Below are 19956 nucleotides of genomic sequence, written 5' to 3' on the forward strand. Positions count from 1 at the left end.
AATGAGAGCTTCTGTGCACTCACTCCTGTTACTTCCACCTTAGGGGCCATATGGTTGATTTGGCAGATTCTCGAGCACCTGCCTCCATTTGTTTGCCTCAAAGATTATTTGGAACGGTTTGTACCGAGCGTGTTTGAATAGCAGAGCGAGTGATCGGAGTCCAGTTTACAGACATTTTCAAATGATTCTATGGGTTTCTATAATTAATAATCATTAATGGATATACCACATGGAAAAGGGACACATTTGAATAGCACAGAGTGGTATTAAAACACTGCCAGAGAGGCTAAAGCAGTACTATTTTTGGAAGCTTGGCACATTTAGCTGCCAGGATACTTGGAGCAAAATGAAATGGCCAACACACTGTATTATTTTAGGCCTTTAGAACCCTGTGAAGCTCAGTCTGGAGCTTTTAATACACTAAATACCCAAATGTATGTGGATGGAGGCTCCACAGGGTTCATTTTGTATACTTCTTCTTGTTCGGCTGTTTGGACTGGGCGCCAGTGGAGGGATATATTAATACTACAGCATACAGTCTGTGAATGTTCTCATTCGTCCAGGTCATAGTTATCTCTCTCTTAAATTAAATCGAAGGCAACTGGACTTGTATTTGTCTGTGGAAGACGTTTCGCCTCTTATCCAAGCGGCTTCATCAGTTCATCATGTATTGGTCTCTCTAGTCCGCACTAGTCTGACTGTCAGTCTAGTCAGACTAGTGCGGACTAGAGAGAGACAAATACAAGTCCAGTTGCCTTCGATTTAATTTAAGAGAGAGATAACTACAGCATACAATTGTATTTTTGACCTGTGATTCTCCAGCTTTGTGGCAACAGCTTGGCAAAAGCTTCTTTTGTCATTCAACATGACAATGCCCCTGTGCACAAAGCCAGCTCCATCACGCCTGTCTGAGGGTCGCTTTGCCGTCAATCAGAAGTGTCCGTGTTGCCACGGCTTGGGCAGTTGCAGAGGGCCTTTGCTGCTTCCGTTCCCCTGAATGCAGATCAGATCAAATGGTTTTCTCCCAGTTTGAGATAGAAGAACTTGACTGCAGAGTCCTGACCTCAGCCCCATCCAACACCTGTGGGATGAACTGGAACCCTGACTACAAACCAGGTCTTATCATCAGTTTAATACAGGGTTTTTCCTGCATAGAGAATTGGGAGGTGGCTGCCTCCGTCAAATTTCCTGTCAAAATTCTCGTTTTCTCAGTACTCGGTGGATTGTAACTGCAATTGCAGCTTACGCCACTACAGCAATGTAGTTACATCCCATCGTATATGTTTTTTTTTTTTTTTGCAGCAATGTACAGATTAATAACAGATTATTTTAAAAAGAGATGTTGCGAGGAGGATAATCACGAGGACAGGTGAAACAGTGCAGAGTGCAGACATCATTAGTTCTTCTAATATGGGAAAAAAGTTAATTCATGTTACTGACGAGATACGGTTAACGTGTCAGGACTGAAAGTAGGCCTAGTTCTCAGCCACAAGTAGAAGGTGACGGTGGAGGACAGGATCAGAGCGAGAGAGGAGTCAAGATGAGAGTATTTTTTAAAACATCCACCTAATCTTCGCCCAGGAAAAACCCTATATTAATGATAATAATAATAATAATAATAATAATTGTAATAACTTGAATTTTTGTAGCGCCTTTCAAGGTACCGAAGGCCTCTTTACAGGGAAAGAAACACAAATAAATAGAAAAAACAAATAAATAAAAACAAGACGAGACAGAATAGGGATGGCAGAGACTGGAGGAGATTGTGGGAGATGAGGCAGTGAGAAGCCATAGGCCTTGGTGAACAGGTGGGTTTTCAGTAGTTTTTTGAAAATGTCCAGAGATGAGGCTGTGCAGATCTCTTCAGGGAGAGAGTTCCAGAGGGTGGGGGCTGCCGCACTGAATGCTGTGTCACCGAAAGATCGCAGGCTGGTGTAGGGGGTGGAGAGCAGACCAGTGTCTGAGGACCGTAGGTTCCGGGACGGGGTATAGGGGCGGAGGAGGTCAGACAGATACTGGGGTGCAAGACCATGGAGGGATCTGTAGGTGAGGGAGAGGAGTTTGTACTGGATGCGGGCTTTGACCGGAAGCCAGTGAAGTTGGATGAGGGTGGGGGCGATGTGCTGCCAGGGCTTAGTTTTAGGCCTCTCCAGTGAAACTCAGGGAATATGAAATCGGAAAGACTTATATTTTTGCAGTGTAGGCTAGTAATTTGATCAACTGAAGGATTGAAAGCGATTCAATTTTTCACTTCAACCAATCAGAATGCGCCGTGACCTCTGTGAGTCAGAGGCCTCGTCTGGGTCAAAAAACTCCTCCTTCCTTTCGTCATTTTCCAAATGAAGCGACGTAGCTCCATCCCACTCACATCCAGTTTTCTTCAAAACAAGGTGTCCTTCCAGTCAACTCATAGGGACTCCCCCTCTAGATTGCATCTGTGCAAATCTTCATCCAGGCTTGTTCTTCACTTCTTCACTATTACCACTGTGGACTCCACAGGCGCATCTTCCTGTGCGGCTCATGGCGTGACTAACCCCCTAAGATGGGTTCTAATCATCAAACACTCCACCTGTCTCTCTTCATCTTCTCTTATTGTGCACATTGTGCCAAATAAATTCATCTATTGCCCTTCTTTCATTTCACTCTCTTCTGATTTAAAAGCTCTTGTGGCTGAATGGGAGAAAATCCCATGAGCCAGCGTCCAAAATCTGGTGGAAAGTCTTCCTAGAAGAGCAGACGCGGTTATAGCAGGAATAAAAATCCTGTCCAAACACTTTTGGGCATATATTGTACCTAATTAGCTATTTTTTTTGTCATAGTTTGCAGTAACTCTTTGTCAACCTTTGCTATAATTTCCATTAGGCTCTGAAAATATCTTGTCAGCCCCAGTGATCTCTGCAGGTACGATACAAACCCAGTCTGCCTTTACAAAGGTCATTTCTTCCATGTCAGTGGGACAAAGATGAACTGACTGGGACTGTGTGTCAGGCGTCTGAGAGCTATTTCATCGAGGTGGATACCCTGCCGAAGACCCCTGTGATACGTCAGCGGCTGCCTGTTCCTGATCAAATATTAAAGCAGGAGGCAGAGCTGACAGTAAAAAACCGGTCCCTCTTAGAACAGCTCCATCCTAATACTGACCACGGTTATCTTCTAGCATCCATAATGGATGACGTGTTATGGATAAGAACAAGCTAACATGAATGTGTGAACTGTAGAGAGACGCCGGTGTGAAGCTTAATGTTTCATATAGAATTCTAGAGGGTGTCCTCGGCTTTACTGTGCAACACTAATGCAAAATTAGAAAATTAAGACATGAAAATGAATGATTTATGGAGGCGGGGTGGCTCACCTCTGTGTCACCCCTGGTGCTTGTGGGGGGAACCAATCTGTGTGGTCAGGGAGAGGTCACATGACGTCGGGGAAAAAACATGAAAATGTTGCTCTTTCCAGTCACATCCTACAACTGGGACACAAACATAAACTCTCTTAGGCTTTATTGCAATACATTATATGACCAAAAGTATGCAGATGCACATTTGTAAAATGACTAATGGGAGGAGTAATTAGGTGTCCACATACTTTTGGCCGTATATAGTATATGTTATATTCATTAAAACTACTGTAAGTTAATATCTGTCACTCTTTCCTCCTCTGTCTGTCTCTTTGTTTTTCCACCATCACACCTTGACAAAATAAATTTGACTGGCAATATTTTTCACTCATCTGTCATCCATCCATCCATCCATCCATCCACCCTCCCCCCTGCCCCCTCCTTCCTCCCCCCTCCCTCCTCCCCCACACTGACGCCTACAGTCCCCGGGGCCATGCTATGCTTGCTGAAGCGCTGTGTTGTGAGCGAGTGCGTTGCCTGCCATCAATATGGGTGAGTTACAGAGGTCGCCAGTTCAAACGCAGTTCACCGCTTCACGCCGACACTAGCTGTGCCTCTACCCTGTGCAGATGATGTGTGTTGGAGCGTCAGAGCATGTAAGTGTGTGTGTGTGTGTGTGTGTGTGTGTGTGTGTGTGTGTGTGTGTGTGTGTGAAGACATATGTGCGTATGCAGATGTGTGGGTGTCTGGCTGTGTGTATTTGCTTTGCTGTGTGTTTGTGTGAATGTGTGTCATTGTACTGTATATGCATTTCTTCTTTTTTTTTTTTCTTTTTTTTTCACCTTTGCGTGTTTACTCACTCAGCCACAGCACAGAGGGCTTCGATCTCTGGCCTGGGCCTTCTGCCAGCCGACATAATCAACATGTCGTCAGTGGGGCATGTGGGACACCGGCACTGATTCCTACATAACAGCAGGTGGTGAATCTGTGTCTGATCAGCTGTATCACTGTATACAGCACACACAGCCACTGACAGGAAAATGTCATGCAACAATCAATACTGTGGTAGTAGTCATATCGCTTGACCCTTCAATCAATACAGTATCTCTTTGCACAGAGAATCTTTAATTAATGAGCACAGCTGAACTAGCAGTTTAGTTGTTCCTATTCCCATGTTTTCTTTTTTGTGATCACAATAACAAAATCACAGGCTAATGACAAGAACTGTGGCTATACTAAGTGACAACCTGGGTTAGAGGTGATAGAAACTCGGCCTCTCAGCTTCACTGCTACACAGCCCCCGACTGTGTTTTCCAACAGCTCAGTTTTCCTTCACTAAAACACGAGACCAATGTTTTCAGATGGATTTACTCTGACGACTGTGTGTTTTCTAAAAGCCGACTCAGTGTGGACAGAGTGAAAAAGATGTTCTCAGATTTACAGTATTCAGATTAGTGTGGACGAGGTCTAAAAAAGCAGGTAAGAAGAACTCAACCGTCAAAGTGGAATTTACATCATCGATGAGTGAGGACGTTTTTCAAATTTAAGGAAAGTCAGGTCACTTTTGGACAGTGACGACATCCTTTAGTAAATGAGGACATTATAGCAAAAATAAAGACACTTTTTGAAAGCATGAACATTTGAAGCACAGTGAGAACTTTGTTGCTTATTCAGGTCATTTGTGGACAATGAGGACATTTTTGAAAATTTTTGAAAATGAGGACACTTTCGAGGCCACAACACTTTTGGACAGTTGGGACATTTTGGAATTTGAAAACATTTCTAAGTAAGGACAGTAGGGGGATCAAAAATGAAGACATATTTTCATGAGTATGGACACTTGTGGAAATGAGGACATTTCGAGACAGTGAGGACACTGACAATTTTGGAAATTGAGGACATCTTTTGGAAAATATGAGCCACAACTCACATTCTCTTTCTGCATTTGTCTTTATTAAGTCTTCAGCAACAACCTGTGTCCACATCGCCTCTGCCTTCTTACACTTAACTGTGAAGTCAGTGGACTTCGAGTGATGAGTCAAGCTTGTTCCTTCTTCTGTGTTAAAATAAAAGTCAAGACAAACAACACATGAATGTGACTTGGCCAGGATCTGTTGCGAAGAGAAGTGAAGCAGGCTTAAGTTCTGTGGTTTATGTGGTTTATGTGGCCATCTAGTGGGCTGCTGAAACACTTCCTACATGGAAACTAAACAAAAGGTGCAAAATGTTTTCTCAACCTCCATTTAGTGCTTTTTTTTTAAAACCAGGTTTCTGTACTGACGATGTACAGTCACTAAATTTCCAAGAAGAGATTTTGTTTTCTTTAAAGCTGCAGATCTACGAGCAGAATGATTTTAATTTTCTGTCCAAACCAAAAGTTAAAAATCTGTTTAGAAATCTATACTTATTATTACCATGTCATATAATTTACCATATATCACAAAAATAGATGTAGATAATCATAATTAGACACTTTGTTTACATATTTAAGACGATTTTGTTATGAAGAAACTTTCTCACAAATATTCTCGAAACCTCTTTGATGGCATATTTAACTTCTACATGACAACTCTTTAACACCCCCCCCCCCCAACCCTTTCAGAAGTGAAACTCCTATCCATATAAGATGTCTTTTTTAACTTTCTGTTAGGTGTGTGAGAAGTTATTACAGGCTTTCTTCATGTTGTATCAATAAGTGTGTGTGTGGCAGTCAAGCTGTGTTCTCTGAAACCACAATGTTTCATCCCTCAGAGCTGAGCAGGTGACTGTGTTCAAAGAAACTCTGAAGAAACATGTTGAGGAGTGAACCAGCCCTTCATATTCACTTTCACTGGACTCAACTCAGTCCTATCAGCACCACTCTCATCCACTATTGTCACTTTTTAATACAAAGTTTGTGTTGCAGTCAGGAAAACAGTCACCACAAAACTTGATGACAAATTAGCTGATAGAAAGAGAGAGAAATAACAAGGTAAAGAAACGTGCCGAAGGTCCTGTGGTGTCTTTTTACCAGTGACAACATCGTATAAATGTTGATGGACCACAACATGGACAGGAAACGCACCGGTGTTTAGGTCATGTATGTTTTTGTCCCGCAAAATAAAAGGAAAGAACAAAACCATATTAGCACAGTTTTACTGCAAATGAATAAAAACAAATAATAGTAATAAAACAATGTGTATATATAGGAAAAACTCATTGAATGCATTGAACAGTTTTTTAATTTCAGTATTAAACAGTGCAGGGTTTTTATAGTACACTGACATCAATCAGTTACTGTGCGTGAAATGAACAATGTTTAAACATCATTCTATATGTGTAGAGATTTAATTTGAATTGAATCTTTCATTTTCTTTCAGATTTTCTAAAACTTTCAACCATTTCGAAATCAATCAGTTCATTTAAGTGTAAAAATTTAGCCGAAAACAACAGGCAAGAAGATGTGGTGAGGATTAGTGGAAATCCAGAAAGGACAAAAAAAACTGTCTTCTAAGAATTGTGTGTTCTTTCAAGCCAGAGTGTTGCATGCATGCTGGTGTGTGTTTACAATACCTGATCGGTGTGCGTATGTGTGTGCGTGTGTGTGTGTGTGTGTGTGTGTGTGTTGTGTGTGTTGTGTAAAGGACGAGTTGTTGTTTTTGATCAGTGAGCAGAAAGTGCCGCTTTTCATCACTTATAGACTGAGAGCGTGTGGTTTTTTTTTCTCTTGTCAGTTCTCCCTGCAGGTTTCTGCTGCCTGTAGCTTCTCACATAAGTCTACCAGGGTTTGTGGTTTTGTGGCCCGGATGGGTGGGTGCGTTTTTCTTTTTCCTGAGGTAGGCTATGCATTGAGGTTAGCGGCACAGAGCTAAAGATGTAGGAAACTAACTTGGCAGCTGAAGGGGGGAGGCCATGATTTGAGATAAACAAAATGGCCATGACTTCTTACAAAATGGGTTAGAGGATTTTTTTTCTTTGATTACGCACTAAAGCTTAATATCATATATCATCATCATAAATGGATTTTATTTTGAAATAATATTGTCTGAAAGCTCACAAAAAAACAGCAGATATGAACTGCCGGATGATAACTCATATCGTTGTTGAAAAAAGATAAATCATCGTCTACAGCTCTTTTAATGTTTAATAAACATCTATTCATGTTTTTTGTAGATCAGTATTCTGTTATGACAACTAATAATATATTTTTTGGATTTTCAACTTGTGAAACAACATGTGAATAGAGGAGTGGGCAAGATTTCATTTGTCAAATCCATCAAATTTCAGTTATTAATGACAGTAAGTCAGTAGTGAATAGTCGTCATTATAAGTGTAATAATTCATTAATAAAAAGACCTCAAACTCTAAATCATTTCTTAATTGTTATTATATATTAGAAATCGTTATTTCTAAATAATTTCTTTCATTATTAAAATTGCAGTCAGTAATTTATATGAAAACGAATATATTGTTATTGTATAAATCTGTATGGAGATGTGAGTGAACCATGAGAATAATATATATTCAGTAATCTTTGATATGGCACACGCACAGCGACATGAAACGGCTACACAAAGCAGAATACACAATCGTCATCTTAGCTGTGCTTTGAACATCTAGGAAGCTACGGATTTTCATATAATCAATTAATCATGTATGTCATTAAGCTGAGAAATCAAACTAACTTTAATATGAGCTCCCAACCTAAAACAACCCAACAAACGCAAACTAAAAATAGTGAGCTGCTGATACAGATGTTGAGGTCTCTCTGCAGATGAAGACCATTAACTGGATAATTACAGTTTATCACACAGACAACACCTGAGTCGTGTCGACTGGGCGAAGAACGTGAACGAGAGTGAGTTCGTCTCTGTCAGCAGCAACAAACAACATGATTACTGCTCTTCTCACACACACACACACACACACACCCACACACCCACCCACCCACACACACACACACACACACACACCCACCCACCCACCCACGTCCACCACAGCCTCTGTGAGCGAGAGAGGGTATGTGTGCACATTAAACCCAATGTCTTCAACTAACTCACAGAAATATCACCTTTGAAGTAATGAATGATGCTTGTTAATAACATAATGTCGCAATGTCATTCTAAAACTAATACGCTTGATATGATGATAACAATATTAATATCATGAATTAAAAAAAAATTAAACAGTTTTAAAGCCATGTTAACATGTGCAATGTTCACATAGCACTTTAGGGATGCAGTGTATAGGCTAAGCATGTGTTATCTTTCACTAAATTACTTAATTACTGTTAATTATCTTTAATATTTATTCTTCTAAAATGCAGATAAACTGAGAAATGTTGAAATGTCCCTCTGAGCTTCCACACTAATCTGTGACTTTTTAAATTCCCTCCACACAAACTCAATAACTCCAACAACAATTTCAAGTTTCATGTGCGCCGCAGGCTCTAAAATTGAAAGCAGTTTACCAGTAAAGAGAGTGTGAAATGCAGCTGTGTGCATGTGACATCAGTTGTGCGTAAAGAAACCAGTTCAAGCCACGTTTCAGTGCAAGTTCCTGTTTATTTATTAGAATATTTACAGACAGAAAAAGAGAGGAAGTAAAAGTGACTCTTTATGTGTCTCTGTTGTTTTTTTTGTTTGTTTTTTTTTTTGTTTTAGTATTTTTTTTTATCACACTCGTAAAGTAGTTGAATGCCAGCAGTGTTGCTCCAACACACACAACATGCTGCTGAGTAGACATGACTTCTCATTAGTGTTGTGGAGAGTTCATTAGTGCTGAGGTCTTAATGTTACCCAGGAGAACAAACCTCACATAGTTACTGAGAGGAGAGCGGAGCTGTGCAAGAATGACTGTGATTCTTTGTTGGACCTAGCCGTTTGTCTCCTGAGTAAATCCGAGGGACATTTTTGAATAAGATTATAAAAACAGAAGAAAAACAGACGTGATGATTTCAGATCTTTGACTTTCTACAAAAGAAAATCCTAAACTCGATGCGATGGACCTCAGCACAAACGTTTGTGAGCGTGCGGATGTGTTGCAGTGTAAACACCCTGTGTGGATCACATTGTGAGCTCATGCGGGGGGGTGATCACTCTTGACTGCTGCTGCTGCTGCTGCTGCTGCTGCTGCTGGCACTGGCCAACAGGTTGTGGTTGGTGAACATCCCAGCACCATTAACCACAACGCATGGTTTTTTTCGTTTTTTTTTTCGTTTTTTTTTTTTTTTTTTTTTTTTTTACACACTGACATGAACGAGAAACCCACTGAGCAATGTCTTCTGTTTGTGCAAAATACAGGAAATAATTTGTTGTCCCTGGCTGTGAGCCAACGTGTGTCCTCTGATTGGTGGAGGGCGGTGGAGGAGAGAGGGGGGAGAAAAAGATACATTTGTTCGTAACTGCTGCTCATTTCCTCTATGAAAAGAAAGTAACTCAGCTGCTGTTTGATTTCCAGTTCAAATAAATTACCAAGCTATAACTTAAAGCTTCCAAATGCAGTTTCCTGATGCAACGTTACATCATCATCATCATCATCATCATCAACATCATCATCATCAGTGAAGACAGACAGCTACTCTCTGCACATTTTCATCATTGTGCTTCTTTCTTTCATTGCTGCATCATAAATCAGGCCAGAAAATATATACATTAGAAACTTTCTCTGTAATAACTAAAACTTTCAAACATTCATTTGTCATTTTTCCTTCAAACCCAGTGTCGTCGTGGTCGCGTGGTCAGTCCAGATCACGTGTGACAAAAGCCTGGAAACAGCTTAAACCTGGCTGTATTAGAGGACATACCACCATACGTAGTGAGCGAGAGAGGAAAGGTGTCGGGTAGTATTTGTATATAAGTCGCGTATAATTCATATTTAGTGTGGCGGTGGCTAGGATTATATATATACTGATTTACAGACACTCCAATTTGAAGTTGATGAATAAAAGAGTACATGTTGCATTCATCTTACACACTTGCAAAATATCTGTCTGTACACAGCTTTAAATATTTTTACACAGAGTGATATAGGAACATACATACAGTATAGAATAACCGGGAGTCATTAAAGCCCTCTTCGATTTTAATGCTCAAGTATCTCTGCCTCAATAATTTTGTATTGTACACCTCAGCATGTGGGTCTTTTTAAAGGATAATTCCAGTTTATTTCTGTTGGGTTTTATTAGTTAAATTAACACTGTAATCGCCAAGTTAAGCGCCTGTGCCAAAAACACAAGCAGTCAGATGATCAGACAGATTGTAAAGCAGCGAGTAGTCTAACCAGCAGGAGCCGTGAAGATGATGATAATGGTGTAGGAAATAAAAAAAGAAATCTACTACATCTAGTTGTGTTTATTTCTGAGACTTCTTTGAAGCTCGACACTTTTCTTGTGAAATTCTGAGCAGGTTTCAGGGTTTTCCCCAGGAAATTGGTTAGTGGAGGAGGTGAGCGCTTCCTGAGCTCTCTTAATCGGTCATTGATGCAAACAAGAAAACAACATGGAGCTAGAGGTGATGGTCCAGTTATTCAGTATTTAACCTTCACTCAACTACATGAACCCGTTGAGTTAAATAATTGCGTGTCTGACCAGCAGTGCAGGTCAGGTTTTGCTCTCACACATCTCTGCCTGACTGTGATTGACTGAGCCTTTGCTTTGGGTTTATTTTCTTTATTATTATATATAGGCTATATTTTGTACTTTTGCATTACCACAAGGTAAATGTACAATGTAATCAATTAATCAATCAATAAATTGATGAGCTGAATCTAACAAACCCTGGGGTATCCTATCTCGTGTATCTCATGATGAGTTTAGTCACTATAGGCTCACTCCTTGAATACACAGCCTGTGTGTGACGTGGTGCCTCTGCTTGTTTCCCCCTGAAGCTTCATTTATTTTATAGTAGTTGAATAATTTCTTCTGACACTGTCATTATTTTCAGCCCTCATGCCCCCCCCCCATTATAAAACACAGCAGGAAACCCTGCTTTAACTTTTTATAGGGTTCTAAAATAATATAAATGAAACAGTCTAAAGACCTGATCACGCACCTGTGAATTCTATTCATTCCAATCTTATCATGATTGGCAGATTCTCTCACAGGGTCAAAGTAAATTGATGCAAATTTTTTGCCTTGACTTGGGTGAACTCTGACGTACCAATTTGAGAAGGGAATGGAGAGTCGGAGAAATCAAAATGGACGAAGCTATCATGGTAGTTGTGTTGCAGCTTTCACTTTTATTGTCAGAGAATAATCTGTGAGATGTTGCTGCGTTCCCAGATCTCAGTGATTAACCAGACAAGCTCAGTAACGTCCTACATGCTTGTATGGATTGGAGCACTTGTTGCAATGTTATCATGACTGAACCGGTGTCCAGACTTACTAAAATCAGGTCCAAATAAACCAGAATTATCCTTTAGACTGATAATATTTGATGCCCATTGGATTTTTTTTTTTTTTTTTTTTTTTTTAAACCTTCATAGGAAAATTGTCACCTGAAGCGAAGCCTCCAGAGCTTGTATGGTTTCAGTGTTTTCAAGAGTACTTCAGCGGAGTTGACGTTTGCTGACACAAAGACTTGAAACCTGTGTCCTGCACCATCCTGCTGCCACAGTCGCTCGACTCTGTGCTCTAAATCTACCGCATTTCATCTCTTCGGTATCAAACCAGCTTAAATGCATGGGTGGGTGTGTGGGGACATCCCCTACATTATAACTGCACATGTAACTGAAAGCCTCAGATTAGCTGACATCAGTGTAACTTTGTTTTTTTGTGTTTTTTTTTTTTTCCTTTTTTTCAAAAAAGAAGTTCAAGTTCCACAAGCAGATCTCGAGACAAGATTCCACTTGTGATTAAAAATCAAACCCACGTATCAAAAGAAGAGTAATGTCTGTTGCTTGAACCCTGCAGAGATAACGTTGTTGATCGGAGACGTTGATCGGAGACGATGTTTCTGGTGTCAGATCTCCGAGATAGAAATACAGTACACTAAAAAGCCTGCCACGTTCCCCCCCCCTCGCAGCAGGTCAGAAGTCTTGATCTCATGCAGCCGGCTGTGTTTTTGTTGGGTGGTCTGGGCAGTCGTCGTGACATCAAACTGTTTTTTTGAAGGTCAGATCTTGAGGAAGACCGAGTAGAATCCCAGTTGATCCATTTATACAGAAAAGCGTCCCATGCGGTGGGATTCTGAACCTTCAAGTCCTCTATGTACAGCAGTGTGCAAGCACATGGGAGAAATATGTCACCAGCATGAGACATGTGGCGCATCGACATTTGCAAAAATATATCTTCATATTTTTTTGCCTTACAGATAGACAATATAAATAGTAAATAATACATGGAAAATATATATGGGGACTGAGAACAGATACATTGTATAGGCTATGCTAACTTAAAGTGCTAAGATACTTAGATTTTTTTTTTTTGAACAGGCTGCAAGCATAAAGGTATATTCTGACTAAAATTTCCCCTTCACTCATGAGAGACGACGCTTCAGCATCAGTGCCCCGCCCTGCAGGGCAGCATCAAAACTCCGTTAGGGTAAAACCGCCTCCAGGCTGATCCAAACAGCACTTTCACATTCTCATTCTCCAGCTTTGTCAGTTGATGAAATGCGAGACTGGAATGTTTTATACTCTCTCAACTACCGTGGAAACAAACGTCTTTTTGTTTTAGAAAAGTGAAAGTTAACTGGCAATCAAACCCTGATCAGTCACCATTCCTTCACAGTGTCACCAACCCAAAACTCATAAGACTTCAATAATCCAGCTTCTACTGTCCGTGGCACTTACTGCACAGAATCCTTTGCAAAATAGACTGTAGTGTGTGTATGTGTGAGATAGAAAATTTCCAAGCAGGTGTACAGTATTTAAAGCTAAGAATAGTCTGTGGAAAAAAAAAGAAAAAAAGATGCCTTTACATCTCCCTGATCATTTACTCCTGAACTGGGCCAGCCTGCCTCTCGTAGCTCGTCACTGGCTTTACTTTCCTAAAGTGTACTAAGTGTGTGTGTGTGTGTGTGTGTGTGTGTGTGTGTGTGTGTGTGTACGTGTGTACGTGTGTGCGTACGTGTGTGTATACGTGTGTACGACACTGTGAAGCTGAAAAACAACACGACACCTGAAACTGTCTGAAACCACACAACAAGACTCATAACAAAACAGCAGCAACCAGAGCCAGTGATTATACAGGCAGAGCTGCCTCAAGGGCGATCAGTGAAGGACTCTGCACGTGGACTCACAAATCCAAGACGGACCCGTGTGTTTAAGTACTTCCCCAAATAAAACAGGCCCCTGTGCCATTTTGCATCCCTACCTGTAGATTCTCACACAGCTGACTGGTTCTAAATGGATGGCCTGTCTGCCGGTCTCTTACGTAATCTATAAGAGGAGAGCGCAGATGTGTGTGTGTGTGTGTGTGTGTGTGTGTCTGTGTGTTGTGTATGTGAGGACTGGTTGCCATGGCAATCAGATCTTGCTGTTCTCCAGGTGGGAGTCGATGTGCTTGATGAGGGCATCGTCAGGGTAACCAACGGGGAATATCAGCTGGCAGAGAGGGCAGCTCCGCATGTCGCTCTCCTCGGTCTCCATCCAGAGCTGCAGAACAACACATACACATAATCAGACTCCAGGAAGAACCACAGGTGGTGTTTGACTTACTCACTTAGCTGGGTTGTATTAGTCAGTCTGTGGGCGGCAACAGAATTACATCACTAATTGCTGAGTGATCACTTCAGACCTACGCAACGGGGGGCCGCTCGGGTCTTGCCGTGAAACAGGTCGACTGGTAGTAAATCCAGGTGGAAACAATGATCCCAGTCCTGATTCACTGTGTAATCCAGCTCAGTTTAGAAAAATAGATCAAATAGAAATTGTTTTAGGAAAATATTTCTGAGCGAGATGAGAAGATTGGTGTCACTTTCATGTCTGTGCATTAAATACAGAGCCAGCGTTGGGCTCAAGAATGACACAGGTAGGTTTTTTTTTAAATTTATTGCTGTCTTTTTTTCCTCTCTTATTTTCTTCATTTCTAAGAAAATGAACTACACATTTCTACTCATTAGTCTTGTCTATACATTTAATATTCATTTAATACTGCTGTATCACGGTGGCTCTCACGTCTTAGTAACACAAAGGCAGTTCCTCGATGAATGAACACCTCAGAAAAGAAATATAAATTAGTCACACTAAAATAATATTATAAATAAATACAGACACCCTCAGCATAATCAAGCAGTTTATCTGTCGCCTCCAACAAGCTCAGGAGGAACTGAAGTCTCGGCCTTGTTTCAAATTCCCACCCAAAAATCCATCACCCTTAAGTGGCATAGTCTAAGGTTCCTCACCTGTTTATATTGCAATAAATGTATATTATTCAGATTATTTAGTAAAAGTGGCTGGAGCCATAATAATAATAATAATAATAATAGTAGTTTATATTATAGGAAGATATACTCTTCTATTGCATCCATGTTTCAGTCTTGTAATCTATCTTGTAAGTAAACACATTCATACCATGTAAACTGACAGCTAAAATGTTTTCCATTGAATTTAGTACAAGATAACAACTGTGCAGATGTCCTAGAATACATGGTGGGGTGGGGGTGGGGGTTCAAAACCATAAGTCAGTTCAGATAAAGTACATATATATATATATGTACTTTATCTACATATATATATCTACATATATCTACATATATATATATATATGTACTTTATCTGAACTGACTTTGTTGAATTTGTCAGTGTCTTTGAAATCTGCTCCAAATCGATGTTTACAAAAAATAATGGCGTTTTCTGATCTGACACATCTTAAACTGTAGCTGAAATTATATAGCTTTTTGTTGTTGTTGTTGTTGTTGCAGCATACTGTACATACACATCTGAAAAAAAAAAAATAATAATTTTTTTTTTACATGTACAGTACTTGACAACACCTGTACACAGACTTTGATGTGTATAATCAGTGGAGTTCCCCTCAAACGCAATTTTGATCATCACGGTGAAACGAAAGCAGCAGAGTTGGTAGGAAACAGGAAAGAAACAGTGGTCTCCCCCTGTCAAGGCTTGGCGCTCCACTGACCCATCCCTGATGTGCAACCTCCTCCGTCTGCGGACGTCTCACTACTTTTCCATTTGCTACCAGTGGACAATGGCTATATTTCCAGTTTTCAATTTAAAAATCACAATATCTGGTTTAAGGGGGAGTTTCTTTATCCATCCACCCTGTACTTCTGTGAAGTGCAGCGTAGCACAGGTTGTCAGATACTGTTTGTGAGCATAGGTTTTGGTTTTGGAGTCTGTACAGGCACAATAGGACCAAACCTGGCAACGTCAATGGAAAACCAATGGAGATTTTTATATTTCTGCTCACGCACAGGCTAAACAAATGAAATACAGCTTGTTATTTAGCTTTAGAGTTGTTGTAAAGCATATACTTAAACTTTGGTCATGAGCCAGAATAGCTGTTTCCCTTTTATGCTAAGCTAGGCTGAACACATCTTGACCCCAGCCCTGTACTTTTAATGCACAGTCATAAGATCAGTATCAAACTTCTCATCTCACCCTCAGAAAGAGAGCAAATAGTCACATTTCTCAAAATGTTGAACTGTTTTTTTAATGTTTTTAAAGGAACTTGGAACCAGGAAGATGCACGGTGAAGACAGATGCCTCGAGATGATTGTGACATGCAGTGTGAAAAGATATACTCTTAACACAGGGTTAAAAACACAAGTTATTTTCTGTGAACCTCCTCAGCAGTTAACCACAGCTGTGACAAAATATCTCCGGACACTTTTAAAAATACAACCTCCTGTTATCAAATTCACTGAACATGTGGCTGCATCAACTCTTTTATATTTTCACTCACATTGATTGAAGGCCAGGACTGAGCGTGCTCTGCAGACATGTACCCCGGCTGCGGGTGGCAGCTGAGGGTGTTAGGCCTCTGAGGGATGGGGAAGGCTGAGCAGGACGCCGGGCCTCTCATGACACCGCTGGGCACTGCGGCGGAAAGCGCCCCCAGCGTCCGCGGCGGGCTGATGGGATGAGGGCAGGTCCACTCCTCCTCATCTTCTGAGGAATGTGGAGGCTGTGGGGCCGGTGTAGAAGGAGGAGGGGGCTCAAAATGAAGGTGGGCCACCTCAGAAAGTGGGAATGGCATCTCTCTGGAGTGGCGCATGGAGCCCTCCCCGAGGCCCCCATCTCCTCCCGCACCACCTTGATGGGGAGACGGGGAACCCCTGTGCTGCAGTCCACCATGAGCCGAACCCACATGTTGGGGCTGTTGTTTTGGGTAGCCCTCAACGTAAGGCCGGGGCTTAGGCAGGGTGGAGACAGGGTCCAGAGAGAAGCGGGGCGGGCACTGGTAAGCCGAGGGGTCGGCGACCTCGGAGTAACTTCGGCGGCCCTGGAAGCTGGCCCTCAGGTGCTGGCTGGGCGGCCGGCAGGAGTAAGAGGCCGGCCCGTTGTTGACGTCCAGCAGGGGCGAGCGGCGGTGCATGTCTGGTGAGAGGCGCTGCAGCACCGGGGAGCGTCTCTGTTGGATTGGGGAGTGGTGAGGCGGAGGCGGGACCGGAGAATGGCGCTGTGAGATGGGCGAGTGGCGCTGAGATACTGGAGAGTGGCGCTGGTGGTGGATGGGAGAGTGGAGCTGGACTGAGGGAACACAGGAAAAACAAACACGTAAAATCAGTTCTGAATAAAATTGGCAACATGTTGCTGCACCACATGGCCTTGTGTTTACTTTTGGGCTGTTCTTCATGGTTTGGGCAAGACCCTTTAGTTCTAGTTGAGGTCATTCTTAATGCTGCATGCTATTATATTTATCATAAATTATTATATTTTAAACAACAGAACTTTGTGGCAGCAGTTTGGGAAAAGCTCTGTCCTGTTTCGAGATAACAATAACGCCCATGCACCAAGTCAGGTTAATGAAGAAATAGTTTACCTGTGTAGAGGACATTTTTGAACCAGTCAATAACATACAGTGGTGGAAATAAGTATTTGACGCATCAACATTTTTCTTTGTTAAATACAGTTTCAATGTAGCAATTTACATGAGACATTGGTACAAACTTCAGAAATTCTCATAGATAAAGAAATCATAACATTACAATCCATTAATAAAGTTGTATTTAATAAAGTGAAAATGACACAGGAAAAAAGTATTGAATACACAATGTAGTTCTACCTCCAACCTGTGTAAATTAGAATCAGATGGGTTAGTGTATGATGATAGGTTAAAAAAAGGGGTTTACCCGCCTCTGAATTCAAGTGTAGACATCATGGTTTCGAAGCTGTCGCACAAGAAACATGATGTGTAAAGACAAAGAGTGCTTGCAACAAGAGTGTTGTGCTTTATCGCAACGGCACCTGTTACTGCCGGATATCGCAACTCCTAAATATTCTTGTAAGCACCATTGAGGCTATTAGCTTCAAGTCCACCTGTTGAAGAAATGGCAAGTTGAGGGTCGTCTGAAGTTTGCTGCACGACATTTGGAACAGCCTGTGAATTACTGGCAGAATGTTACACCAGAAGCCATGTTTGGAGGAGAAACGGTTCTGCGTATGACCCTTAAAATAACAAAACCACCAACAACAGTAGTTGGTTATTTGGCGGTGGAAGCACCGTGGTACATGGAGCCATGTAGCAGGAAATTCTTGAGATAAATCTGTTCTGATGAGGATGAGACGACCTTCCAGAAAGTATGATAATCCAGACCAGACTGTGGAGGAGACTCTCAACTGGTTCCAGAAGAAGAAAATAACTTTGTTGGAATGGCATGGTCGATCACCAGGACATGCGTGGAAGGAACACAAGAGGACCGCACTGAATCCTCAAGACTTAACGACCAAAATCCCACCTGAGCCCCACGAGTGATTTGCTTCTTCATACAGGAAGCGTCTTGAATCTGTCACTGCAAACAAAGGCTTCTCCACCACGTATGAAATAAATTTCTCTCAGTGTGTTCATACTTTTTTATAACATAAACGTAACTTTATTTATGGATTGCAATGTTAGGATTTATTTATCTGTGTAAATTTCCTGGTGTTTATACCAATGTCTGGTCAAATATTCATGGTAATTGCTGCATTGGAACTGCTTTGACGTGTTGAATGCTTATTTCCGCCATTGGCTGGCGACATTTCCAGTACAAGCAAAAGAAAATGTCACTGGTTCACCACTTTTTATTATGCTCTGCTCAAATCTGACATTCTGCTCCCACCGGTAGATCGATTGCTCTCTCGATGTACGCCACTGAAAATGCTGATCAGGAGAGAAAACCCTCCTACAGACATTCAACAAATAGAAATACACATCATGTTCCTCCTGTGTTTTCATAAAAAAAGATCGAGATCTGCACAAGTACAGTTGTAGTGTTTCCTGTAATTACAAGATATGGTGATGAGTCAGTCACCCCTGTAGTCACCACTTCAGCTCCACTTCCCATATCAAAGAGGAAACATCATTTCTGGCCGGTTGGTTGAGGTGTTAAAAGGGAGGGGGTGTTTGTACTCTGAAGAGCTCTCTGAGCCTCCAAATGAGGAGGGAACACTCAAAATGGGACTATTCAGTTCACGCTTTACTCTCTGCAGAACAACAGTTAGGAGAGCAGTTACGGCCTCCACGCAAAATTCCCACTTCCCCGATCGTTTCAACGATTGACGAAAAAGTATTTGTTTTGTTAAAGATAGCTGAGAGGCGATCACTTCGACGATCCTGTAAGCAATTAAGCAGGAAGCGCCATTCAAGTCGCATTTTCTAAATTAATATGATGCAACATGACCTTAGGGAAAAGTCAAGTGGAGTTTGGGGTTTTCTGAGTTTTTCCCACCATTCGCTGTGTAGAAAAATACGCTCACTGATGTACGCAACACAGTTTTCCACAGTGCGTAAAAGGCATAAACATGTGGTGCATTCTGGTTTGTGGTAGGTAGTAGATGCACAGTCGTGAGACATTAGCTATGTGTGTGACTGCGTTTGCAGGAAGAGAAAGGTGTTGCTACTGTACAGTTCAGCACTTGTAAGTTATACTCTAACACATAATGTCTTGTGTTATAGCTGCAGTCTTTTTTTACTTTCAGCTGTGAGTGAGAAAACAGTAGCAACAAATCACAACCATGAGCTCTTTCTCTGTTATTAGACTAACGGAGGCAAACATACAGAGCCCTGCAGCGATGCACTAACAGTATGTGGTTTAAGTTACGTTGAATTTTACAAAGTATCAGCATCTTTAACCTCCTAGGACCTGGCGTCCACATATGTGGACGTCACATTTTGGGTTCTCTAGACCACAATACTAACTTTTTCTCAACAAGGGCCTGGTGACCACATTAGAGGACATTATTCTGCCACTTAGTGGTGGGAGAAGAGTGTAACACATTACAGATTAGATTCTAGATAGCAGACAACACACCCAGATGTTCAAATGGCCACTCCCGATCCCAATCCTGCCCTGGTAAAAAATTCAATCAAATTTCATGGTTGATTCTTGTTCAAATATGTATAAAAGTATTCAATCTTTGTTATGGAAGTAAAATTTTACAAAAGTTAGGAACTGTAATGATTTACCATGCCGCTAAACATGATGTCCACATATGTGGACAAAGGGACTTAGTTTTGTTAGTTAAGAAGCAGATGT

The 19956-nt window shown here is 41.3% G+C and overlaps 1 protein-coding gene across 1 annotated transcript in view; it reads right to left on the reverse strand.

Moving 5' to 3' along the window:
* Nucleotides 1-13343: 13343 nt before the first annotated feature.
* Nucleotides 13344-19956, reverse strand: part of tbkbp1 (TBK1 binding protein 1) — a 31612-nt gene continuing 24999 nt past the window's right edge. Inside the window, exons 8-9 of the mRNA XM_022743255.1 lie at nucleotides 16182-16969; nucleotides 13344-13909 (exon numbers count right to left, since the gene is read on the reverse strand). Of these exons, the coding sequence (XP_022598976.1) occupies nucleotides 13781-13909; nucleotides 16182-16969 (917 nt within the window). The 3' untranslated portion in view covers nucleotides 13344-13780. The remainder of the gene's footprint in view (nucleotides 13910-16181; nucleotides 16970-19956) is intronic.

Source organism: Seriola dumerili, unplaced genomic scaffold, assembly GCF_002260705.1.
Source record: "Seriola dumerili isolate Sdu_G_001 unplaced genomic scaffold, Sdu_1.0 BDQW01000068.1, whole genome shotgun sequence".
NCBI classification, from domain to species: domain Eukaryota; kingdom Metazoa; phylum Chordata; class Actinopteri; order Carangiformes; family Carangidae; genus Seriola; species Seriola dumerili.